Here is a 21,875-nt window from a genome sequence, read left to right as displayed (position 1 = left end):
CATCCAAAAAAGCCATATTTCCCCCACCCGTTGTAACCTGTCTCTCCTCCAACTTGTCTGGTTATTAAAAACAGAAATAAATACACTTCACACAAGACTGAGTAAAATTAACCCTTTCCTTTTCACAAAAAAAAGATGTGAGTAAAAATTAAAAAACTCTAATAATTTGCCTCCAAAAGGGGAGAAACTTTAATAATACGTTTTAATTGTTTGAAATGGAATAATTATGCCAACCAGTTTCAGTGTAAATGCTTGCTTTGATTTACTGTTTTTCCTTGTGTTTAATCAATACAGTTCCAACTTTAAAATGTATGCTTTTGGGTATTTGCCAAAAAAAACCAGCATCTCTGTAGAAACCCCTCTCAACTTTTGTATCACTATTTTAATGTTGGACAATTTTAAAAAAGTTTAACAGCAATGCAACAGGATTGCTCCTTATGCTCAGAAGTCCCCATAAAAATCCACATGGCAACACATTGTCCCTCAAATACTGCCTTAAAACTTCTCTCTGTCATAAAATCTATGAAGGCCCAGCAGCAGTTAAGCAGCGGGTGTGTGGTGACCACAGCTTATCTCGTTGGTCTTAATCCTTCCATTGTTACCTTGGACGCCTTCCTTCTGACTGTTATCCACCTGTTGTCACTCATCATATATTTGACTTGTAACCCCTGAGTTACAGGGAACTGTCTCTTTCTTGTATGTCTACATGGTGACTAGGTCAATGGAGCTGGGACCTCCGAGAGCAGTGGTCCCCAAACTTTTTACCTTGTGCCCCTCACCCCTGGAACCAGGGCCAGGAGCATGGCCATGCCTCTGGGAGGGGGAGGGTTAGGGGGCCAAGGCTGGAGCCACACCTGGGGGCGGGGGCAAGACCAGGAGCAGAGCTGAGGCTGGGGGCGGAGGCTGGCAGCCGGGTCCAGGAGTGGAGCCACAGGTGCTGAGTCAGCAGTCAGGGCCTCAGGCGCGGGGCCAGAAGTGGAGCCTGGGGCTAGCAGCTGGCTGGCAGCAGCAAGAGTGGAGGGGGGCCAGGAGTGGAGCTGGGTGGCACTCCCTTCCTGCTTTCCCATGGGGGCTGGCCAGGGCCCCAGCCGCGCCTCCTCTGCACACTCGGGGGGGGGGGGGCATGCCCCACAGTTTGGGGACCTCTGCTCTAGACATTAGAGTATTACAAATAAGAAATAACACTGATAATTAGGAATCAACCTTTTAAAAAAATAATATACCTGCATGTTAGTGCTTGATTTAATTCAGTAAATGAAACCAGCTTTTCCTTAGCTTCCTTTTTGGGATGATTCCCCCCACCCCACCCCACCCTCAAAAATCCTTTTCCCCGCTGCCATAATGAGGAGAAAAAAACAGTTACCTACCTCTCATAACTGTTGTTCTTTGAGATGTGATGCTCATGTCCACTCTACATCCATGTCAGGTGTGTGCGCTTGCCGCATGCCCTGGTGCCAGATGTTTTTGCCCAGTGGTATCTGTAGGGCCAGTTCTAGTGCCCTCTGGAGTCATGCGCATATGCGCTGGTATAAGGGGCACCGTTGCCCCCTCCTTCAGTTCCTTCTTGCCAGAACTCTGACAGAGGGGAAGGAGGATGGGCAATGGAATGGACGTGTGCAACACATCTCCAAGAACAAGAGTTACGAGAGGTAGGTAACTGTTTTTTCTTCTTTGAGTGCTTGCTCATGGTCATTCCATGTCAGGTGATGATCCTGCATTTGTCACACACATAGGTCTCCCCAAGGCAATTCAAGCTTCTCTGATGGGGATCACCGACAGGATTGGGCTTCTTGCACAGCTTGCATGGCTTGAAGCCCAGGGATGGGGGCATGCCCCGTCCCCGGGCTAAGTCCCTCAGGGGACTATCTAACAACCTATGCTAAATTAACTACACTAATTATATACAACTATATACACTAAAATCACTGCTGAAAACAGATAGGAAAGACCACTGGTATGAACCACTTGCTGAGGCAAGAGGACATTCCCGTACCATCACTGGCAGTAAGAAGGAACTGAAGGGAGGCTGGCAGAGCATATGCGTGTGACTCCAGAGGGCGCTAGAGCCAGCCCTGCAGATACCACTGGGGGAAAATCTTCCGGCACTGGTGCATGTGATAAGCGCACATACCTGACATAGAATGGACATGAGCAAGCACTCGAAGAAGAACCAGGCTTATACAGTCCAGTGAGCTCTTGAATGCCTCACCTCTATCCCCATCCTAGATTCTCTGCCTCCAGGTTTCTTCCCACTAATGGCATTTACTTCCCTATGTCTGGCTAACTGGAAGGGCCTGTCCTCAGGGTGGTAGATATCAAAGGGCAGGGGAGGTTAAGCCTCCCCTAACCCAACCCATGGCTCTGCCCTGAGACCCTGCCCTCACTCTCCCTCTCCTGCAAAGCTGGTGAGGGGGCTCAGCTCCAGCCAGTGGCCTGGAGCTCGGAGCTTAGGCCGGTAGTCAGGGGCACTGTTCCCTCTAAGCTGATCCTAAACCCTGGCAAAACACCACGCGCACAAAAATTTGCACAGAAGCACAATAATTGGTACAGAAGACATTTTTTACGCACATGGCCAGTCAAAAATTAGAGGGAACATTGGTCAGGGGCGGCGACGGCTTGAGGTGCTGGCCATGGGTGGGGGAATGTTTGGGGCTCTAGCGGATGGGGGGAACGGGTCCTTGGATGGAAGGGCCGGGGGCTAGCCTCCCCGAAGGAGGGGTTCACCCACCGTCCAGGCCTGTCCTTTTTACTCATCCTGTTTTGGTCTTTCTGCCATTCTCAACACTGCCAGACACTGCACTTTTGAGACACCGTGCTTTCTTGGTTTCCCTGCTTTGCTTGTCGCTTCTCCAGTAGCTCCATTAGTAACTCCTTTGCCTCCTCTTCTGCCCTGTGCATGTTGCTCAGGGTTCTGTCCTCAGGCTGTGTCTAGACACCCACCATGGCTGGCTTATGTCAGCTGGCTCGGATTCACAGGGTTTGGGCTACGGGGCTGTTTCATTGCTGTGTAGACTTTCGAGCTCGGGCTGGGACCCAGGGTCGAGGACCCTGTGAAGTGGGAGTGTCTCAGAGCTCAGGCTCCAGCCCAAACCCGGAAGTCTGCACAGCAATGAAAAAGTCCCACTGGCAGAGACCTGCAAGCCTGAGTCGACTGGCAGGAGCAAGCCGTGGATGTCTAGTTGCTATGTTGACATACCCTGTGCCACTTCCCAGGGGATCCAGGGTTCTGCGGCACCTCACCACCACCTGCCCTTCGTGCATGTTGATGGGAGTCTTGTCTGTGCCAGCTGTGGATCAGCTCCCTAAAAACCACCACCCTGTAGCAACAAAAGCACTGGCTTCCAGGACTCTGCAACCCTCTGCCTCTCTGGCCAGGTTAGTTATATTACAGAGAGACAAGATGGGTGAGGTAATATTTTTTATTGGAAGGGCTTACTGTGGGGGGAATCCGGGTGTGGGGTGAGAGGATTCTGTGTGGGACAATCTGGGTACAGGCAGCCCTGGGGGAGGGGGGAAATCTAGGTGTGGGGGGATAAGACAATTACCTTTTCCGTAACTGGTGTTCTTTGAGATGTGTTGCTCGTGTCTATTCCACAATAGGTGTGCGTGCTCGCCACGTGCACCGGTGCTGGAAGTTTTTCCCCTAGAAGTACCCGTAGGGGGAAGCGCCCCCGCACCCCCTGGAGCGGCGCCTTCCTGGCACGGTATAAGGGGCGCTGCGCTCCCCTCATCCTCATTTCCTTCTTTCCAGACAACTCCGACAGAGGGGAAGGAGGGTGGGATGTGAAATAGACATGAGCAACACATCTCGAAGAACACCAGTTACGGAAAAGGTAACTGTCTTTTCTTCTTTGAGTGATTGCTCCTGTGTATTCCACAATAGGTGAGTCCAAGCTATATCTGTTGGAGGTGGGTAGGAGTTCACAAGTTCTTGGGATGGAGGACAGCCCTGCCGAACTTGGCATCATCCCTGGCCTGGGAGACGATCGCATAGTGCAAGGTGAATGTGTGAACCGAAGACCACGTAGAAGCCCTACAAATGTCCTGGATGGGGACATGGGCCATGAAGGCAGTCGAGGAGGCCTGCACCCAAGTTGAGTGTGCCCTCACAATAGGCGGCGGGGGAACCCCCACCAGCTCATAACAGGAACGGATGCATGAAGTGATCCACTTAGAAAGCTGCTGAGTGGAAATTGGCTGACCCTTCGTGCGCTCAGCCGAGGCAACGAACAGTTGCAAAGACTTTCTGAACGGCTTGGTCCGCTTGAGGTAGAAAACCAGAGCTCGCCTCACGTCAAGTATGTGGAGACGGCGTTCCTCGTCGCATGAGGCTTGGGGTAGAGGACTGGCAGAAAAATGTCCTGACCCATGTGGTAGGCGGAGACAACCTTCGGGAGGAACGCGGGGTGTGGGCAGAGATGGACCTTGTCCTTATGAAAAACCGTATACGGTGGTTTGGAGGTTAGGGCCCTGAGCTCCGAGACCCACCTGGCTGATGTGATAGCTACCAGGAAGGCCACCTTCCACGAGAGGTGAGACCAGGAACACGTGGCCAGTGGTTCAAACGGGGCCCCCGTGAGATGAGCCAGCACCAGGTTTATGTCCCATTTCGGAACCAGGGGCTTGGAATATGGGTAGAGATGGTCCAAACCCTTAAGGAACCGGCCAGTCATAGCACAGGAAAACACCGAGTTCCCTTGCAACGGGGGATGAAAGGCCGATATGGCCACCAAGTGTACCCTGACCGATGAGGGCGCAAGTCCCTGGGCCCTCAGGTGGAGGAGGTAATCAAGGATAAGCTGGATCGGGGCGGCCGTCAGGGAAACACCCTGGCCTGCTACACGCCTCGAAAACTGAGACCACTTCACCGCATAGGAGTGGCAAGTGGAGGGCCATCTACTTTTGAGGAGGACGCGCTGAACCTGTTCGAAGCATGTCTTTTCCTCGCAACCTAGCCACTGAGCAGCCACGCCGTGAGGTGAAGCATTACTAGGTTGGGATGGAGGAGGCAGCCCTGAGAGAGCAGGTCTGGGCGGAGCGGCAACTGCCATGGCGGAGCTACCACCAGCCCCGAGAGGGTCCCGTACCAGTGTTGCCTGGGCCACGCCGGGGCAACAACGAGGACCCTGGCTTTGTCCATCTTTATTTTATCCAGGACCTTGCTGATCAGAAGGAACGGGGGAAAGGCGTAGAGGAGCTGGCCTGGCCAGGACAGGGTAAAGGCATCAGAGATAGCGCCCCTCCCTAGGTCCCCCCTGGAGCAGAACCGGGGGCATCGTTGGTTCTGCCTGGTCGCAAATAGGTCCACCTGGGGAGTACCCTACCTTCGGAAGAGCTGTTGGAACTACTTCTGGGTGTAGAGACCACTCGTGCTGAGAGGAAAAATTCCTGCTCAAGTGGTCCGCCCTGACATTCTGGGTGCCCATCAGGTGAAAGGCTTTTAGGTAGATGTTGTGGGCTATACAGAAGTCCCACAGACTGAGGGCTTCATGGCAGAGGGCAGAGGATTGGGCCCCACCTTGCCTGTTGATATAGAACATCAAGGCCATGTTGTCCGTGAGGACCCTGACTACCTTGGCCTCCAGGTGCGAGCAGAAGGCCATACACGCCAGTTGCACCACCCTGAGTTCCTTGACATTTATATGAAGGGGTAGGTCTTGCAGAGACCACAGGCCTTGGGTCTGAAAGTTCCCCACATGGGCCCCCCAAGCCAGGTCCGACGCGTTGGACACCAGCTCCAACGAGGCCATGTCCCTGAACGGGACCCGTTGGAGCATATTGTTTGGGGCAGACCAGCACCGCAGAGAGCTGATCACCGAGTTCGGCACGGTGAGGACTTTGTCCATTCTGTCCGTGGCCTGGGAGAACTGCAAGGCCAGCCAGAGCTGGAGGGGCCTTATTCTGAGTCTGGTGTGACGGACCACATATGTGCACTCAGACATGCGATCCAGCAGTTGCAGGCAAGCCCTAGCTGTTGTCCCCGGGAACCTTGTGACTGAGTCAATGAGCCCTTTCAGGGTCTCGAACCTGTCTGGTGGGAGAGAGGCCCTGGCCAACATTGCATCCAGTAGCGCCCCAATAAACTCTATGCATTGGACCGGGACTAACGTGGACTTGGTGTTGTTTATCAACAGGCCCAGGGCAGTACATGTGGACAGGAGGAGCGCCACATGATCCCTCACCTGTGACCGGGAGGTGCCTTTGACTAGGCAGTCATCCAGATATGGGAATATTTGGACCCCCTTGCATCTGAGGTAGGCCGTTACCACCGCCATACATTTTGTAAAGACCCTGGGGGCAGTGGACAGACCAAATGGTAGGACCGTGAATTGGTAGTGACTCTGTCCCACCACGAAATGGAGGAAGCGTCTGTGCCCCTTGAATGTGTGGATGTGGAAGTACGCGTCCTGTAGATTGAGAGCAGCGTACCAGTCCCCAGGATCCAGGGCGGGAATGATGGAGGCCAGGGAAACCATGCGGAACTTGAGTTTCACCGTGTAGTGGTTCAGTCCTCGCAGGTCCATGATGGGCCTGAGCCCCCCTTTGGCCTTTGGGATAAGGAAATACCAGGAGTAATACCCCTTGCCCAGGAACTCCTTGGGCACTGCCTCTATAGCTCCTAGGTCCAGGAGCCACCCCACCTCCTGCTCGAGCATAGCCTCATGAGAGGGGTCCCCCAGGAGGGATGGGGGCGGAGGGCGGTTGGGCGGGGAGGAGGTAAACTGAAGAATGTAACCTCAGGAGATGGTGTTGAGGACCCATCGGTCCAAGGCGAGCAGTGACCATTCCGGGAGGAAAGCACATAACCTACTGGAAAAAAGGAGCTTTACTGGGGGTAGGTCCCTGCTGAGAACTGGCAGGGTACCCCTGAGTGTCCCGTCAAAAACGCCTTTTGCCCACCTGCCTGCCTGTAGAAGACCCAGGCTGGGAGGCAGGCTGGGATTGCCATTGCGCATGCTTTCCATAGTCCCGCTGCTTTTTGTGGGTGGCCTCAGCAGGAGCCTGCTGCAGCTTGAACTTGGGTTTTGCCGGAGGAGGGACATAGAGGCCCAAGGTCTGGAGGGTCGTATGGGAGTCTTTCATGCCATGCAGCCTTGTGTCTGTTTCCTCAGCAAACAGAGCCTTCCCATCGAAAGGGAGATCCTGCTTCACTGGAGAGCTCAGAGATCAGAAGCCATGATGCCCGTCTCATGGACACCGCTGAGGCCATGGACCATGCAGCTGTGTCCGCTGCATCCAAAGCAGCCTACAGGGATGCCCTTCCTCCACAAGGGCCTTAAACTCCTTCTTATCGCGCTCCCGGAGGGGGTCCTCAAACTTGGGGAGGGATTCCCAGAAGTTAAACTCGTAGCTACCCAGGAGAGCCTGATGGTTTGCTACTCGTAGCTGAAAGCTTGACGACGAATAAACTTCTCTCATGAAAGTATCCAGCCTCCAAGAGTCTTTGTTCTTGGGGGTTGGGGCTGGTTGCCCCTGTTGCTCCCTGTGGTTGACCGACTCAACCACCAAGGAGTTGGGCGCCTGGTGGGTATACAGATACTCGTGTCCCTCGGTGGGTACAAAGTACTTGCACTCTGCCTTTTTAGAGATGGGAGCCAATGAGGCCGGTGTTTGCCACAGGGCATTTGAAATTCTTGCCACCCCGCCCGGTGCTGAAGGGAACAGCACATTGAACAGGGAGTCTGAGGGCTCTTCCATCTCCTCAGCCTGGAGGTGGAGGCTTGCTGCCACCCTTTTTAGGAGGTCTTGGTGGGCCCAGTAATCCTCCTGCAGAATGGAGGGGCACGGAGCAGCAATCAGCTCCTCTGGACGGGGCGAGGCTGGTGTGGGGCTTTGGGTATTGTCCAGCACCAGAGGATCCACCACCTGGTCAGACTTGGGGCAAAGTCCCCATGACCTTTCTTCTGGTGGTCGAAAGATGGACGCTGATGGTGCTTCTGAGGCCCCGGCCATTGAGCAAGCCCCCACTGGGCCACGGTGCCCACTGGGCCGGCCATGACATTTGGTGCCATTGCGCTTGCTGAGGTACCGGCGGGGCCGGCTGTTCAGGCTGGCGAGATTGGCCTGTAGACGGGCGGCTGGGCTGGCGTAAGATCCGCTGCTGCCTCTGGACTGGGAGTAGCGGTGGTGCCAGGATCTACATTGGCCACGGGACCATGATCTTGACACGGAGAAGCGGCACCGACGGTAGTAGCTGCTCAGTGAATGGCCTTGACAGGTGGACCAACGTCAGCGATATGCCAGCAATTGATGCCCGGGGCTACGGTGCCTTGGTGGGGACTTGGAATGGGAGTCTGAGCAGGAACGGCGTCGATGATCATGCCACGACCAACCGTGATATCTCCTGCGAGACAAGGACAGTTGGCGACGTCTGCCACGGTCCTGTAGGTATTCGCTTCGCGAAGACGAGCAGTGCCAGGAGTCCCAGTGGGGACGGCACCCATCCAGACAGTCTGGCCAGCGTCGAGGGCAATCCATGTGGACTGAGCCCTGAGTGGTTGCTGGGCGGTGTCAGGAACGTTTGCTCGACCAAGACTGGTACCAGGCCAGTGGCAATTGCGGTGATCCCAGCAGTGGCTTGCCTCTGGAGTGTGGGGCCAACATCAGCATGGACATGATGTCCCTGGCTGCCTGGAGGGCTTCGGGCATAGATGACATCCGGAGAGGCCTGCTCCGAAGGGGCTGGGCTACTCCACTCAACATGAGTCAGAGGCCTAAAGCCCGATGGGGATCGAGGACTACCCGACATGGGCCTAGCCTCTGTCCCAGACTTCCCTCGGTGCTGCTGCGAAGAGGGAGTCTTTCTGGTCCTCTTGGCATGCCCTGTGGACAGGGAGCAGTGCCAACTGAATGATGGTACCGGTGGGTTTCTGCATACTGACACCATGGTGTGCCAGGGTTGGGGCCAGCGCCAACTCCATCAGGATTGCCCAGAGCCTAATGTCCCTTTCTTTTTTGGTCTGGGGCTTGAAAGACTTGCAGATCTTGCACCTTTCGCTGATATGCGTTTCTCCCAAGCAGTCTGCGTGCAGGTGGCTCCTTGGCATAGAGTGCCTACAAGAGCCACACACCTTAAAGCCTGGGGCATGCCCTGGCCTGGGCTCAGTGTCTAACTAAACTAACTGAATTAGCTAACGGACTACAGGTACTACTGAGTTCTGGGGACGAACTGCAGCAAAGCTGGAGCTGAGCAGTTCTGACGCACCTTCACTGGTGGCAAGAAGGAACTGAGGGTGAGAGGAGCACAACCCCCCCTATACTGTGCCAGGCAGGTGCCACCTGAGGGGTTGGGGGGGGCACTCCTCCTTAAGGGTACCGCTAGGGGAAAAACTTCCAGCACTAGTGCACATGGTGAGCACGCACACCTATTGTGGAATACACATGAGCGATCGCTTGAAGAACTGGATGCACAGAAGTGCGTTTCCCAGGTGAAAGTGGTGAGGGCTCTGGGGGTGGGAGTCTCAGCAGGGGGGTTGAGGCTCAATTGGGTGGTGTTTGAGTATGGAGAGCTAGGGGGGTTCTGGGTTCCCCTAGGAGTAACTGCAGCTTACTAGTTATGCCTTGCACCACAGTTTGGCTGAACACACAGGCACAGTGCTTGTATATATAGTGACAAAGTTTATTAGTACTTCATATCAGAAATAAGTGGTTATATATAAACTAGTTCTTCTCCTGTCTCAACTTACCCAATGTTGTCTCTGCTTTTTTCAAGCAAGCCTGGCTGAGATTGCTTTTCCATGATGCAAACCTGCTGTCTGTTAGTGGCACCCAAACTTTTCCACTTGCACACCCCACCCCTGCAATGGACTCTCCCTGCCCCCCCGGGGCTGAGTCATGGTAAGAGTGGAGCTAGGTAGCACTCCCTGGGGGAGGGGGGGTGTCCAACAGTTTGAGGACCACTGCCCAAGATTAAGGATGTCAGTCTTTCTTTCTTTGCACTCCTATATATACCAGCATGTGCCCTCAGGATTTACCACTTCATGTTAGGTTTCAGAGTAGCAGCCGTGTTAGTCTGTATTTGCAAAAAGAAAAGGAGGACTTGTGGCACCTTAGAGACTAGTGTTCTGTGTCTGCCAGCTTGTCATTCACATTTGACAGACACCCCCCAATTGTAGGAGATATGTACACAGTGCTTCCCCTGGCAATAAGTGGCTCTCTCACTGGCAGAGTGTACCTCAAAAGCAGGCCACACCTAGGGCATGTGTCTTACCTGCATACTTTAGACTATGTGAGGAGGTTGGTGCACACACATTCTTTTCCTGTCTACACTTTTATGAAAAGCACTATGACAGAGGCTTTCAGTACAGAACCAGGGGGAAGCCAAGGTGCTTTGCCAGTCAGCATCCAGGTTTCTTTGGTCACAGTCTCCTCTGGGCATCCAAATCTCTTTCAGTTTTATGGTGTAATGGGTCAGTACTAGTTCCACCCAGATTGTTGGAGGTGGTGTTGCCAGATTTGCTGGGATAAGTGGCATCCGGGCTCTGATGTTTTCTTCCCCGCCTTCTATTTGCTGGTAGACCAGAAGGGGGGGTGTCTGCTCACTCACGGAGCCTCATCCTTTGGGCTCTTTGGAAAAGGGCAGCTCTGGGTCTGAAGTGATGTGTTACTCTTATGTCCCTGAATGTATAAGTCCTGCAGGCAGAGGATTTATACACTCAGTGCCTATTGGGAAATTGACCCCCCCCCCCCCCTTAAAAAAGGCATCAGCTATGCCTATTGACCAAAGAAATGAGTCTATTAGAGGTCAGCTATAGTTTAAATCCTGAGAGTTTAGCATAAGGCACCTCACTCCCAGTCCCCAGGGGGTTCTTTTGAGTGTGGAGGGTGGGGGTTAGGACTGTCAAAAGGAGGGCAAAGATGAACTGTCTTTACAAACTAGGCTAGATTATTAATTTGATGCTTGGAGACAAATTAGACTGCTCACCCATTCCCTCTCCATCCTAGGTGGGCAGGTTCATGGCTGCTCTGTGCCCCTTATATGCCTATGTACAGTGCCAAGTCATTACTATGAAAAAAGTAATCTGATGTTGCAGGCATAAGGATAGAGCCTACTGTTAAGGACAGTTGCAGGTCATTTGAAAGTTACTGCAACTGCTCCAGAATTCTTTTTTGCCATGACTCTAACTCAGACACTATTATGACCACCATTTTTTTTTAGTAGTGCTTAGTTTTTCAACCAGATTTGTGAAATGTCTTTTGACAGTAACTTCCGCATCACCCCACTCTTCCCTTGAGACATTTGCCTCTTACAGTGGAAATTAATCCTGTTTTACCAACTCTTCCCCCTAAAGTTCATGAAGGCATTCTGACTACAAACCTTAGGTAGGCTAATTAGCAGCTCTGATTCCATTCCCATTCAAGTCAGAGGCAAAAGCCACCTTGACTTCTTGGTAGCAGAGACAGAGTCCCCTTTCCTGAAATACTGTCATCCTAGTTCCTGGTTTCAGAGTAACCGCTGTGTAATCTGTATTCACAAAAAGAAAAGGAGTACTAACCACTTTGAGCATACAGCTCACTTCATCAGATGCATACTGTGGAAAGTACAGATCTTTTTATACACACAAAGCATGAAAAAAAATGGGTGCTTACCACTACAAAAGGTGGTCTCTCCCCTCCACCCCACTGTCCTGCTGGTAATAGCTTATCTAAAGTGATCACTCTTACAATGTGTATGATAATCAAGTTGGGCCATTTCCAGCACAAACCAGACTCCAGTGAGAGAGTGTTGAATTGGAATTCATTTGCAGATAGGCTTGAATAGAGACTGGGAATGGCTAAGTTTAATTGTAGCCAAAGTCATTATGCAAGGTAACGTATTTCCCCTTGTTTTTTCCTACCCCCCAGGTGTTCTTGTTAAACCCTGGATTTGTGCTGGAAATGGCCCACCTTGATCACACATTGTAAGGAGAGTGATCACTTTACATAAGCTATTACCAGCAGGACTTGGGGGGGAGGGAAGGAGAGAGAAAAAGCCTTTTGGAGTGGTGAACACCTATTTTTTTCATGTTTTGTGTGTATAAAACAATCTTCTATACTTTCCACAGTATGCATCTGATGGAAGTGAGCTGTAGCTCACGAAAGCTTATGCTCAAATAAATTGGTTAGTCTCTCAGGTGCCACAAGTACTCCTATCCTAGTTCCTGTATCTCTAATACAATTGTAACCAATTTCTCTGCAGTGAAAGGCCAGTTGAATCATTGGGCAGTAGCTGAAGCCCTACTTTATCATTGAGGAAAAAAAAAAAATGCATTGACCTTGTAATGTATTTTGGCAATAGTTTGTTACTTTGAGGCTCCTTAATTTAAAACAGACCAAATAGAAAAATGTAAGACAAGAAAATGTAAGGGGAGGCTTTGCCCATGCCACCCTTCAGGCATAGGAGTTCCCCGTAAACACTCATGAAGCTGCCTTGTCCTTTAAATGGCTCCTGCCCTGGTGCCTGTACAACAGCTCTCCACCACGGCTAGGCAGGAGATCTAGTTTTCGTAGTATTCAGTTGCACTCCCATTCTCTACCTTTTTTAATACTTAATTCTTCAGTATTCTACACAGCACCTTGTACAATAGGGGCCACACGACTGATGCTGTGATGTGGAATTATTTGAATACTTACCTCCTCTCCCCAGAAAACCAACTTAAAATGATCCCCATCTGACTTCTGAAAGTTTTAAATTTTCCTTATAATGTCAAATAGATAATTGCTTGAGCTTCACCTCTTGTCAGATTGGAGATTAGAATGACCAGTCTGATCCAGTATAACAGTCCCACCTAAGCCCCATGTTTTTCAGAGGCAAAGAAAGAACAGGGTGTTTTATCATGTGATCCTGTCCTCTAGTCCCAGCTTCTGGCAAGGCCAAATGTCCCCACATCTGCCAAATCATATTTTAAAAAGCAGGCTAACATTTTCAGAAATGCCACATGTAGAATGTGCACCAAGCCTGAAGACATCTGTCCATTTAGCTCAAGGGCAGTCCAAGGGCCCCATTTCAGTTCTACAGCTTTAGTGCACATATGGCCAGCCTTTTCATCAGTTGCACATGCCTTGTGCATAGAAGGGAGTCTATTCCAGCATTCCTTTGCTATTTCTAACTTTGAAACATTATAAAACTGATTACACACAATTAGAAGTTTTGTTAACGATTGCAAAGTTTTTGGAGCCACTAAAAAACAATTCATAAAACAGAGCCTGGCCTGTTCCATTGCAGAGATGGAAATTTAGTTAGAGGGCCATGTTCATTTTAACAAACCCTTGCTAAAGACAATAGCTCTAGCTAAACAAAAGCTAAGCATTAGGAGGGCTATACCACCATTAGAATTTTATCCCATTTCCAAGATCAGTACATCTCAGTAACATGTTGGAACAGTACAATATTTAGTTCTTGCAATTTTCCTACAGTGGAAGCTCTTTCCATTAGCCAATGCACATTATCCCTGAATGTGTGGTTGTGACCCTTTACAGTTTCAATTTGGTAGATTACACCAAGCATAGGTGGTGCTTGGAGGCATGACTAATTGCCACTCAGCAACAGTGGCTGTGCACTTCAAGATCTCACCCCTTTTCAACCCAACAGCCAGTTTTGCCTTTGTAATAGGTCTTTTAAACTAGGCAGATCCTGATTTATGAAAAATGTAATCATTCTGAAAATGAAAATTCAGGCTAACCTGACTTTAAGCTGTTTCATATGTGTGGTGTACCATTTACTACAGTAAATTTGTAAGTCAATCTGCAGCTGTAACATGTCCAAGACAATGTAGGGTTTCCTGAAGAAGCACACACTCAGGTCCTGGACATTTTTTTAATCCCATTAGAACAGCCTAATTTTTTGCTATGATCTAGTCTCTCCAGGACTGCCTGGAATCTGCAGCCCCAGGGAGGTGAAGCCTAATGTGTCTAACACATTTTTGCACCCTCCCAATTCTAGGCTACTCTAAAAGTTTAATTACTGACAGTCAGGGGCCAGCAGCTCTGCCCAGAATCTCCGTGCTGCTGTTCCACCCTCTCCTACCCACTGCATACCCTAAACTCCCATTTGTGATGGGGTCCTCAAAAGACAGCTTGTGGCAATCTGCCCCAGATTCAGTAAATTGTGACCCCTGGCCAAATCAGACTTTTAGAGCACCTTTACCTGGCATTCAGGGGCTGGAGTAAGGGATGGGGGGGGGAGGAGGAGAGGAACACAACATGATGAACAAACCAAACAAAAAACCCACAAAACACACTCACCTTCCCTGTCTACTTACTGCAGACTACAGTTCTCCCATATACACAACAACTGAGGCAACACTTACCCCTCTCAACTGATAGCTATACAGGACAACTCTACCACTATATTTTGTGCTTGCAATTTTGTAGCACATCAGAGCTGGCTGAAAGAATAGAACACAGTCTGGCACCTGGCATCTTTATGCAAGATCAAAGATTGTGCCAAATTGTTCAGTTTACAGATATGACATGAAATAGTGATGCTTAAAAATGAGTGGACTCTGTGCAGTTCAACTTTTTATTTTAATAAAATCAAGAGTAATGCACAGCACATGCAGTGCTAGCATCTAAACTAATACAATAAGCAATTACTAAACCTACAGTGACTTGAAGTTGAATTTTTACATTCAGCAAGTTTAAACCCATTCTTTGCATATGATTTTTAATCCTTATTTCTGAACTGAAAATATTGTTGGCTGATAAAACTTGCTAAAATGCACAAGTCACTGATTATGCCAATACAACAAAGATAACCACATGTTTGAGGATTGCAATGTGCCAGACATTCACTGAAAAATAAACAAAAAAACCCACACACAACTAAACAAAACTCACGCAAACAAACATCTGAGAATCTGGACACTTCACATCAGTGTTTAGAAGTGTTTCATTAATATCTTAAGACAAGTGTATCAAAACCTTGGCATGTTTAATTTTAAGTTGCCAATTTTTGTTTTACTATCAGAAAGTTATGGCTACACCGCCAATGCCGGGTCTGCTTAATTTGACTTAAGAGTTTAATATGACTTAAACATTAAAAGCTCACACTACCCCGAAATATATAATTTCACGCATACGGTGACATTCAACATTCAAGTGCCAGTGTTTTTGTACTGTCTTTTGGTCAAGTTTCTTTAAACTTTCAAAGAATCACTTTTAGGCTTACAAAAATAAATATTTGTCAAAAATGTTCAATAAATATTACACAAAACTAGCAGCAAAAAGTATCTAGAAATCTCGTGTGCAAATAGTTTTCTTCCCAGCTATCATTCCCATGGTCCCAAATAAATTTTAGAATCTAGTTCCTTCTCCTTAGACAAGCTGCGTTCAATCTCCAAGAGACAAAATAAGATTGGAAGTTAAGGACACGCACACAAGACCTATATAAAATTCTCTGAATGTGCAATAAAAGAAGTATTTTGTAAAAAGTTATGGGCAAAATGTACAAGGGCCTAAACCTAGACTAATTGAAATAGCACCATAACAAATGACCTCAATACTGTCAAGTGCACCTACTTAATAAAAGTTTTAGAACAAGGCACAATACACTTGAAAAAATCTATTGCACTTTAGGAGATTTTTGCCATTTTCCTATGCCACTGTAGATTAAGAGTTGATAATGGCTCTGGCCACAAAAGTTAGCACAGAAATTCCAAGTGGCAGAGGCATTTTACTGGTGGACAATACTTATCTTTGGCCAGATTTAGCATAAACAGACTATAAATACAATGGAAACCTATGCAACTAAAACTGACTAAAACTGCACTTTAATAGCAGAATTGAAACCTTGTGCAGTTATGTACATTTCCAACCTCTGTGATCTCAAGATTTGTTAGTTACTCTTCTGGAGCCATTTTACAAAGTCTACAGTAAGCCAGTTTAACATCTCAACGCAGCTTGAACAGAGTAATGTGAATCTGCATTAAAATAAAGCCTGCTGCATAATTCTTCCTGTTCATACCCTCTTGACCAAAAAACATCAACACTAGCATGCGTTATTAGACCAAAATCAGTCAGGCCCTTAAGGAGGACCAGTCACTGTTGTGGTCAGCCATTCTACCATTTCAATTTCATATGGCAGGCATTTTTAAAAAGTCTAAATAGATGAATTCTCCTAAAAACTATTTCAAGTTATCAGACCTTTAAACGTTCCCTGTAATATTCTGCCCACATTTGGCTAGCTCACATTAATGATCTGCCTAAACATTGAAAAAGGAATTGCTGTATTTACTTGCATTAACTTCAAAAACAGTGCTTTTAATGTATGCATGTATCCATACATCATCTCATCATGACTGGAATGGCTTATTAAAGACTATCAGGTTCTAAGTACCTATCCAGGATAGAGTGAGCAAATCAGAACTTTAACTTAGTACAGTTTTGCCACATTAGAAACTAATTCCATTGATATGCTTCAAGATGTTTGTTTGTTTTTTTTTTCCAAATCTGCAAGTATCAAAAGCCCTAATGCAGGCTACCGCATAAGTTTTTGTAATATTATGGATGAATCGATGATTCCTGTTTAAGTTGTATCACACCTGTGTGCCAAGGTTTGATTTTAGCTCAAGTTCAGTAATTTTGATTTTGTCAACAATTGATATCTTGAGCATTACTGAGCCAACAGGACATCAAAATAAAAGTTGTCTAAAGTTAAAGGCACAGTACATTAACAAACAAATGATCCTCAGTCACAAAATTAGAAATGCAGTTTGGGGTTGGGGTGGCTGGGAGGGGAGTTAATCCTGACTACAGCAATGGAATCTTCACCTTCAAAATAGGGCTGCTTGTTCCTTTTGTTTCTTCTGTGACCTTGAGCTCCCTTAAAAAAAATTTCAGTGGAGAATCACAGCTGGTAATGTACTGCGAGTTCTTGAAGCTACACAAGGTATAGTCTGGCTAAGTTACATGTGGTTTCCATATTAGCTTGTTTGGTGGGATGTCTGCTGCAAGCAGACTCAGTTGCCCCACCAGTCAACCCCCTGGGAGTTATAGTTTCCTCCATATCCATCACTGTTGTAGAAGCCGCCTCCATAGCCACCACCTATTAGGAAAGAACAAAACCACATCAACTTACTAAAACCTTTATGTCCTTACACAGGCTACCCTTTTCTCTTCTTCCCTGGACAGAAGCTTTCTGTGGACCAAGACCGGGGGGGGGGGGGGGAGGCAGGGGGAAGAGAGGAGGCAGCGGATGAGAACACACTGACAATACATGGTATCATAAAGCTAAAAATTAAAAAAAGAGATTAGGAAAGCTTCAGTGCGTAACCAGTTTACAATAATTTTGGGTGCCACAACAGATATATTGTGCCAGCTAAATCATCCGCTCAATTGTAAAGTTCAGTGTAACAGGCTATAGTAAATTCACAGCCCTTACACAGACGAACATTTAAGAGTGGGCTACTTTATAAAATTTGTTTTAAGACAAGACTGTTTTCCTAAAAAAGGTTCCAGAGCTTGTTTTGAAGCTGCCATCACCGGCCCCCTCCTTTGTATTGGATTACAAGGACAGACAGACAATTACCTCCAAATCCTCTGCTGCCTCCATGGCCGCTGCTGCTACTGCCACCACCACCGCTGCGGCTGCTGCTTGGTCGACTACTGCTAAAGCTGCTACTGCCGCCACCGCTACTTGTTCGATAGTCTCTGGCACCAAATCCTCCACTGAACCGACTACCCAGAAAGAGAAACATTCACAGCTTGTTCTTATTGCGGTCTGGCAGAATGCAATTATTAAGATAGCTGCTTTGAAATCTAGGGCAGAGTTTTGTAAAGCTGTTTGAAATGAATTTCTGCAGAATATAGTAGTGCCCTTATCGCTTAGTTTCAGCGCCACTGTTTGTTGCTTGCAAGCCTCTCACTGCAACTTGGACAGCATGAGGCTGTCAATGTTCCATTTGAAAGAAGCAGAAGAAAAGGCGCTACTGTCAATCTATGCACCTTACTTTTCAGTTGACTAAACCATAATAGATGGCAAGAATGTAGACTCCTAGACTACCGAGAGAGTTGCTTTTTTAGAGTTCAGCTATAGGTCTGATACAGTACAACCCCCCCAGTTGTACAGGGGTGAAGAGGAAGCATCTGAAGAGCAGTACTAGCTATTTAAGGAACTAGTGACAAATACCACTATTCACTCAAAACTGATAACTACAGATCATTAACATGAAGAATAAATGAATGACATTTCATAGGCACTTGTTTTTTAACCCCCCATATTATGCTGGGTATTTATTCTGCTGCACCATCTAGAGTTGTTTCTATATGAAGGAGTTCATTCCCTCTTAATCTGTAGCCATCTAAAGATGGCTACAATATCTTCAGCCCCCATGTTCACTGGCTTGGAACCCACAGTATAGCAGTGCAACAAGAAATATTCTTGTCCATATGGCAGCAATTCATTTATTGGTTAATAGGACAGAATGAATATCTTACAGCAGGAAAGTGTCTCAGCTGATGCAATATGATTGAGACCTTGCTTTTTACTGCATAATAGTGGAAGCTATTAAAAAAATAAAAATCACATTTATCTATTCCAAGTGGTAAAGCACACTTGGTTTTCCAATGGTTTCTAATGTGTAAAAAAAACAACCAACCTTGTCTTATTTGTTCCTCTTCCCAAAATGATTATTCAGCTCTTAAAAGAGGAATTATTCCTATCTAGTTTAACTGGATTTTGGAGACTTTCAGAATAGGAGATTTTAACATAGAGGGGACTTTAACGACAAGATGTGGCTTCCTACAGGGGGCTCATTTTGAAACAAAAACTGAAGGAAAAAAACTAACGGAAAAGCAAATTCTCAGAGATCCTTTATAGTAGAGTTGGAAATACAAATGAAGGCAAATGTTAAGACCAACAACTTGGAGCAGTTTAGAGGACTCACACTGCAATCAGACAGCAATACTAAAATCTCTCAGCTAAAACTGTCTTCCATGTTATCTGAAGTTTAATTAAAGCAAAGGTTTAGGCAATAGGAACCTGAATCTGCAACCGTGGAACTGGCATAAAATGGATTATGCCCTTAAGTAGTCAGAGTCCTATTCGAGTTACCTCTTCGAACGCCCACGACTGCTACCACCCTTGTGAATCTGCTCATAAGCCATGTTTTCCAACCATGATGGTACTTCCTGTTTCGCTTCAACAAGGAGATCCAGCAAGTCCTTGGTGATGTTTATGTTCCTCTCATTGAAGAATGAGGTGGCAAGCCCTTTAAAAAAATAAAATAGATTCTCAACATTAGGTAACTTGGTATGATGCTTCAAGACACTATTTCTGTGTAGCTCAGATGAATGTGTACTTGAACAGGAGGAAAAAAAAGTACTTGGTGGGTTTTATATTGAACAGGCTAGGCTTGTACTGAACTTTAAAGATATCTGAAATTGGTCTTAGGACAGGAAGCTGCCTAATAAAATAAGTATCCATCACAGACACCACTAGGCTTGGAGTGCAGACAAACTAGTTAGTTTCTCTTTACTTGAGAGCATCTCAGGCAATACAAAACATTAGAATACTATGTAATTGGGGTATTGCATAGGAAGATACCTAGCAGATGCTGAATTTCCTCTGAGATTTACAGTAAATCAGCAAATGTCCAAATATTTGTTCCCGTTTCCCTCCCTGGGAATTCACTTTGAGAGTTCTCTCTCAATGAAGCAGAAGTGTCAGTGAGCCTTCTCTTGTGGCAAGTTGCCTTATTAACCTGATGTTAGGTAGCCAGCCTACAGGACTTGGTATAAATTTTATCCAGATTATGGTGTTATACTAGCCTTTGCAGCAACAACCTGACTGCAAATAATTTTATTTGTGTTTTAACAGAACATGCATAAATGGCAGTTGGTCCATGTGCACTTGCATGCAAGAATTTAGCAGCTTTCTTAAAGAGAAAAGCCAACTGGAGCTCTGCTATACTGGTTTCTAGGGCTGTTATTTAATAAGTTAACACATGCCATTAACTTAAAAATTAATCAGCTTTAATTGCACTGTTAAGCAATAGCATACCAGCTTAAATTTAATTTTTGGATTTTTTTCTACATTTTCAGATACATTGATTTCAATCACAACCATTTACAGTGTGAACTTCTATTAAAAATATTTCTGCTATAAACAAAATATTTCAATTCACCTCATACAAGTACCAGAGTGTAATCTTTGTTGTGAAAAGTGCAACTTACAAATGTAGATTTTTTTGGGTTCCATAACAGCACTCAAAAAACAAAACAGTGTAAAACTTCAGTGTCTACAAGTCCACTCAGTCCTACTTCTTGTTCAGTCAATTGCTAAGACAAAACAATCTGCTTACATTTACAGGAGATAATGCTGCCCTCTTATTTACAATGGTCACCAGAAAGCAAGAACAGGCATTTGCATGGTACTTTTGTAGCTGGCATTGCAAGGTATTTAGTGCCTGAGACGCTAAACATTCACATGCCCCTTCATGCTTTGGCCACCATTCCAGAGGACATGCTTCTACGCTGATGTTGTTTTTTTTTTTTGGAAAAAAAAAAAAGCGTTAAATTTGTGACTGAATTCCTTGGGGGAAGAATAGTATGTCTCCTGCTCCATTTTACCTGCATTCTAACATCTGAGACTGCTATAACTAATAACCCAGCACATTGTTCATTTTAAGAACACTTTCTTTGCGTTTTGTCAAAATCTGCAGTGAAGGCACCAATGTGAGATTTCTAAAGTTTGCTACAGCACCTGACGCACTGTTTAAGAATCTGAAGTGCCTTCCACAATCTAAGAGGGATGAGGTGTGGAGCATGCTTTCAGAAGTCTTAAAAGAGCACACTCCTGATGTGGAAACTACAAAATCCAAACCACCAAACAAAAAAAGCCAACCTTCTGCTGGTGACATCTGATTCAGATAAAAGTGAACATGCATCAGTCTGCACTGCTTTTGATCACTATTTATCAGAACCCCTCATTAGCATGGATGCATGTCCTCTAGACTGGCGATCACAAAGGGATATATGAACCTTTACTGCATGTGGCACAAATACTTTGCCACACTGGTTATAACAGTGCCATGTGAACACCTGTTCTCACTTTCAGGTGACAAAATAAAAAGCGGGCAGCTGCAACTGTAAAACTTGTTTGTCGGATTAATTGGCTGAAGTAGGACCAAGTGGACTTGCAGGCGCCAAAATTTTAGCTTGAAGCCAAAAATAAAACAGGTTTTTTGGTACTTAATTCTACATTTGTAAGTTCAACTTTCATGATAAAGACTGCATTACAGTACTCATATGAGGTGAATTGAAAAATAGTATTTCTTGTTTATAGCACAATTTAATATAAAGCGAGCACTTTACACTTGTTGTAATTGAAATCAATATATTTGAAAACTTAGAATATTGTTTAAATTTTGGATGTTTTCTAAAAAATAAATCACAGTTAATCACTTGACACCTACTGGTTTCCCATACTGCCTTCCTACCTATTCTACTATGGCTTTAGACATGGGGAAGGGGGGGAGAAACTGGAGCAATAAAAGACTTGCATGGAATTTTGCTCAGTTTAATAAAACTGGAATTAAGATTACTGCTACAAAGACTAGACGTGGGTTTGTCTGAAACAGTAGGTCAAGTAAGCTTTGTTTTGTAGTTCAAGTTTACTCTATAGCTAATCTATATATAGTGTTACTTATAACCCACTGGAATACTACACTTGAAGAGCATCTTCTAGCAGACAATTCACTTTTAAGAGTCTTACCAAGGTTTCCCACACGGCCTGTACGACCAATGCGATGCACATATTCTTCAATGTCACTTGGCAAGTCAAAGTTTATGACGTGTTTCACATTTGAAATGTCCAATCCTCTTGCTGCAACCTAATGGTGAAGAAGTTCAACTGTCAGCTCTTAGCAAAGCTTCACAAGAATGAAGTGAAATTTAAC

The 21,875-nt window shown here is 46.4% G+C and overlaps 1 protein-coding gene across 4 annotated transcripts in view; it reads right to left on the bottom strand.

Moving 5' to 3' along the window:
- Nucleotides 1–14,486: 14,486 nt before the first annotated feature.
- DDX3X (DEAD-box helicase 3 X-linked) overlaps nucleotides 14,487–21,875 on the bottom strand; it is a 35,828-nt gene continuing 28,439 nt past the window's right edge. For all 4 annotated transcript variants that reach the window (XM_073358666.1, XM_073358675.1, XM_073358685.1 and 1 more), the window contains 4 exons: nucleotides 21,692–21,809; nucleotides 19,031–19,187; nucleotides 17,507–17,655; nucleotides 14,487–17,023 (listed from right to left, as the gene is read on the bottom strand). In XM_073358666.1, the coding sequence (XP_073214767.1) occupies nucleotides 16,938–17,023; nucleotides 17,507–17,655; nucleotides 19,031–19,187; nucleotides 21,692–21,809 (510 nt within the window). In that variant the 3' untranslated portion in view covers nucleotides 14,487–16,937. The remainder of the gene's footprint in view (nucleotides 17,024–17,506; nucleotides 17,656–19,030; nucleotides 19,188–21,691; nucleotides 21,810–21,875) is intronic.

This window comes from Lepidochelys kempii, chromosome 1 (assembly GCF_965140265.1).
Source record: "Lepidochelys kempii isolate rLepKem1 chromosome 1, rLepKem1.hap2, whole genome shotgun sequence".
Lineage (NCBI taxonomy): Eukaryota > Metazoa > Chordata > Testudines > Cheloniidae > Lepidochelys > Lepidochelys kempii.
The sequence above is the reverse complement of the archived record's forward strand: the minus strand, read 5'-3'. Positions and strand labels throughout refer to the sequence as shown.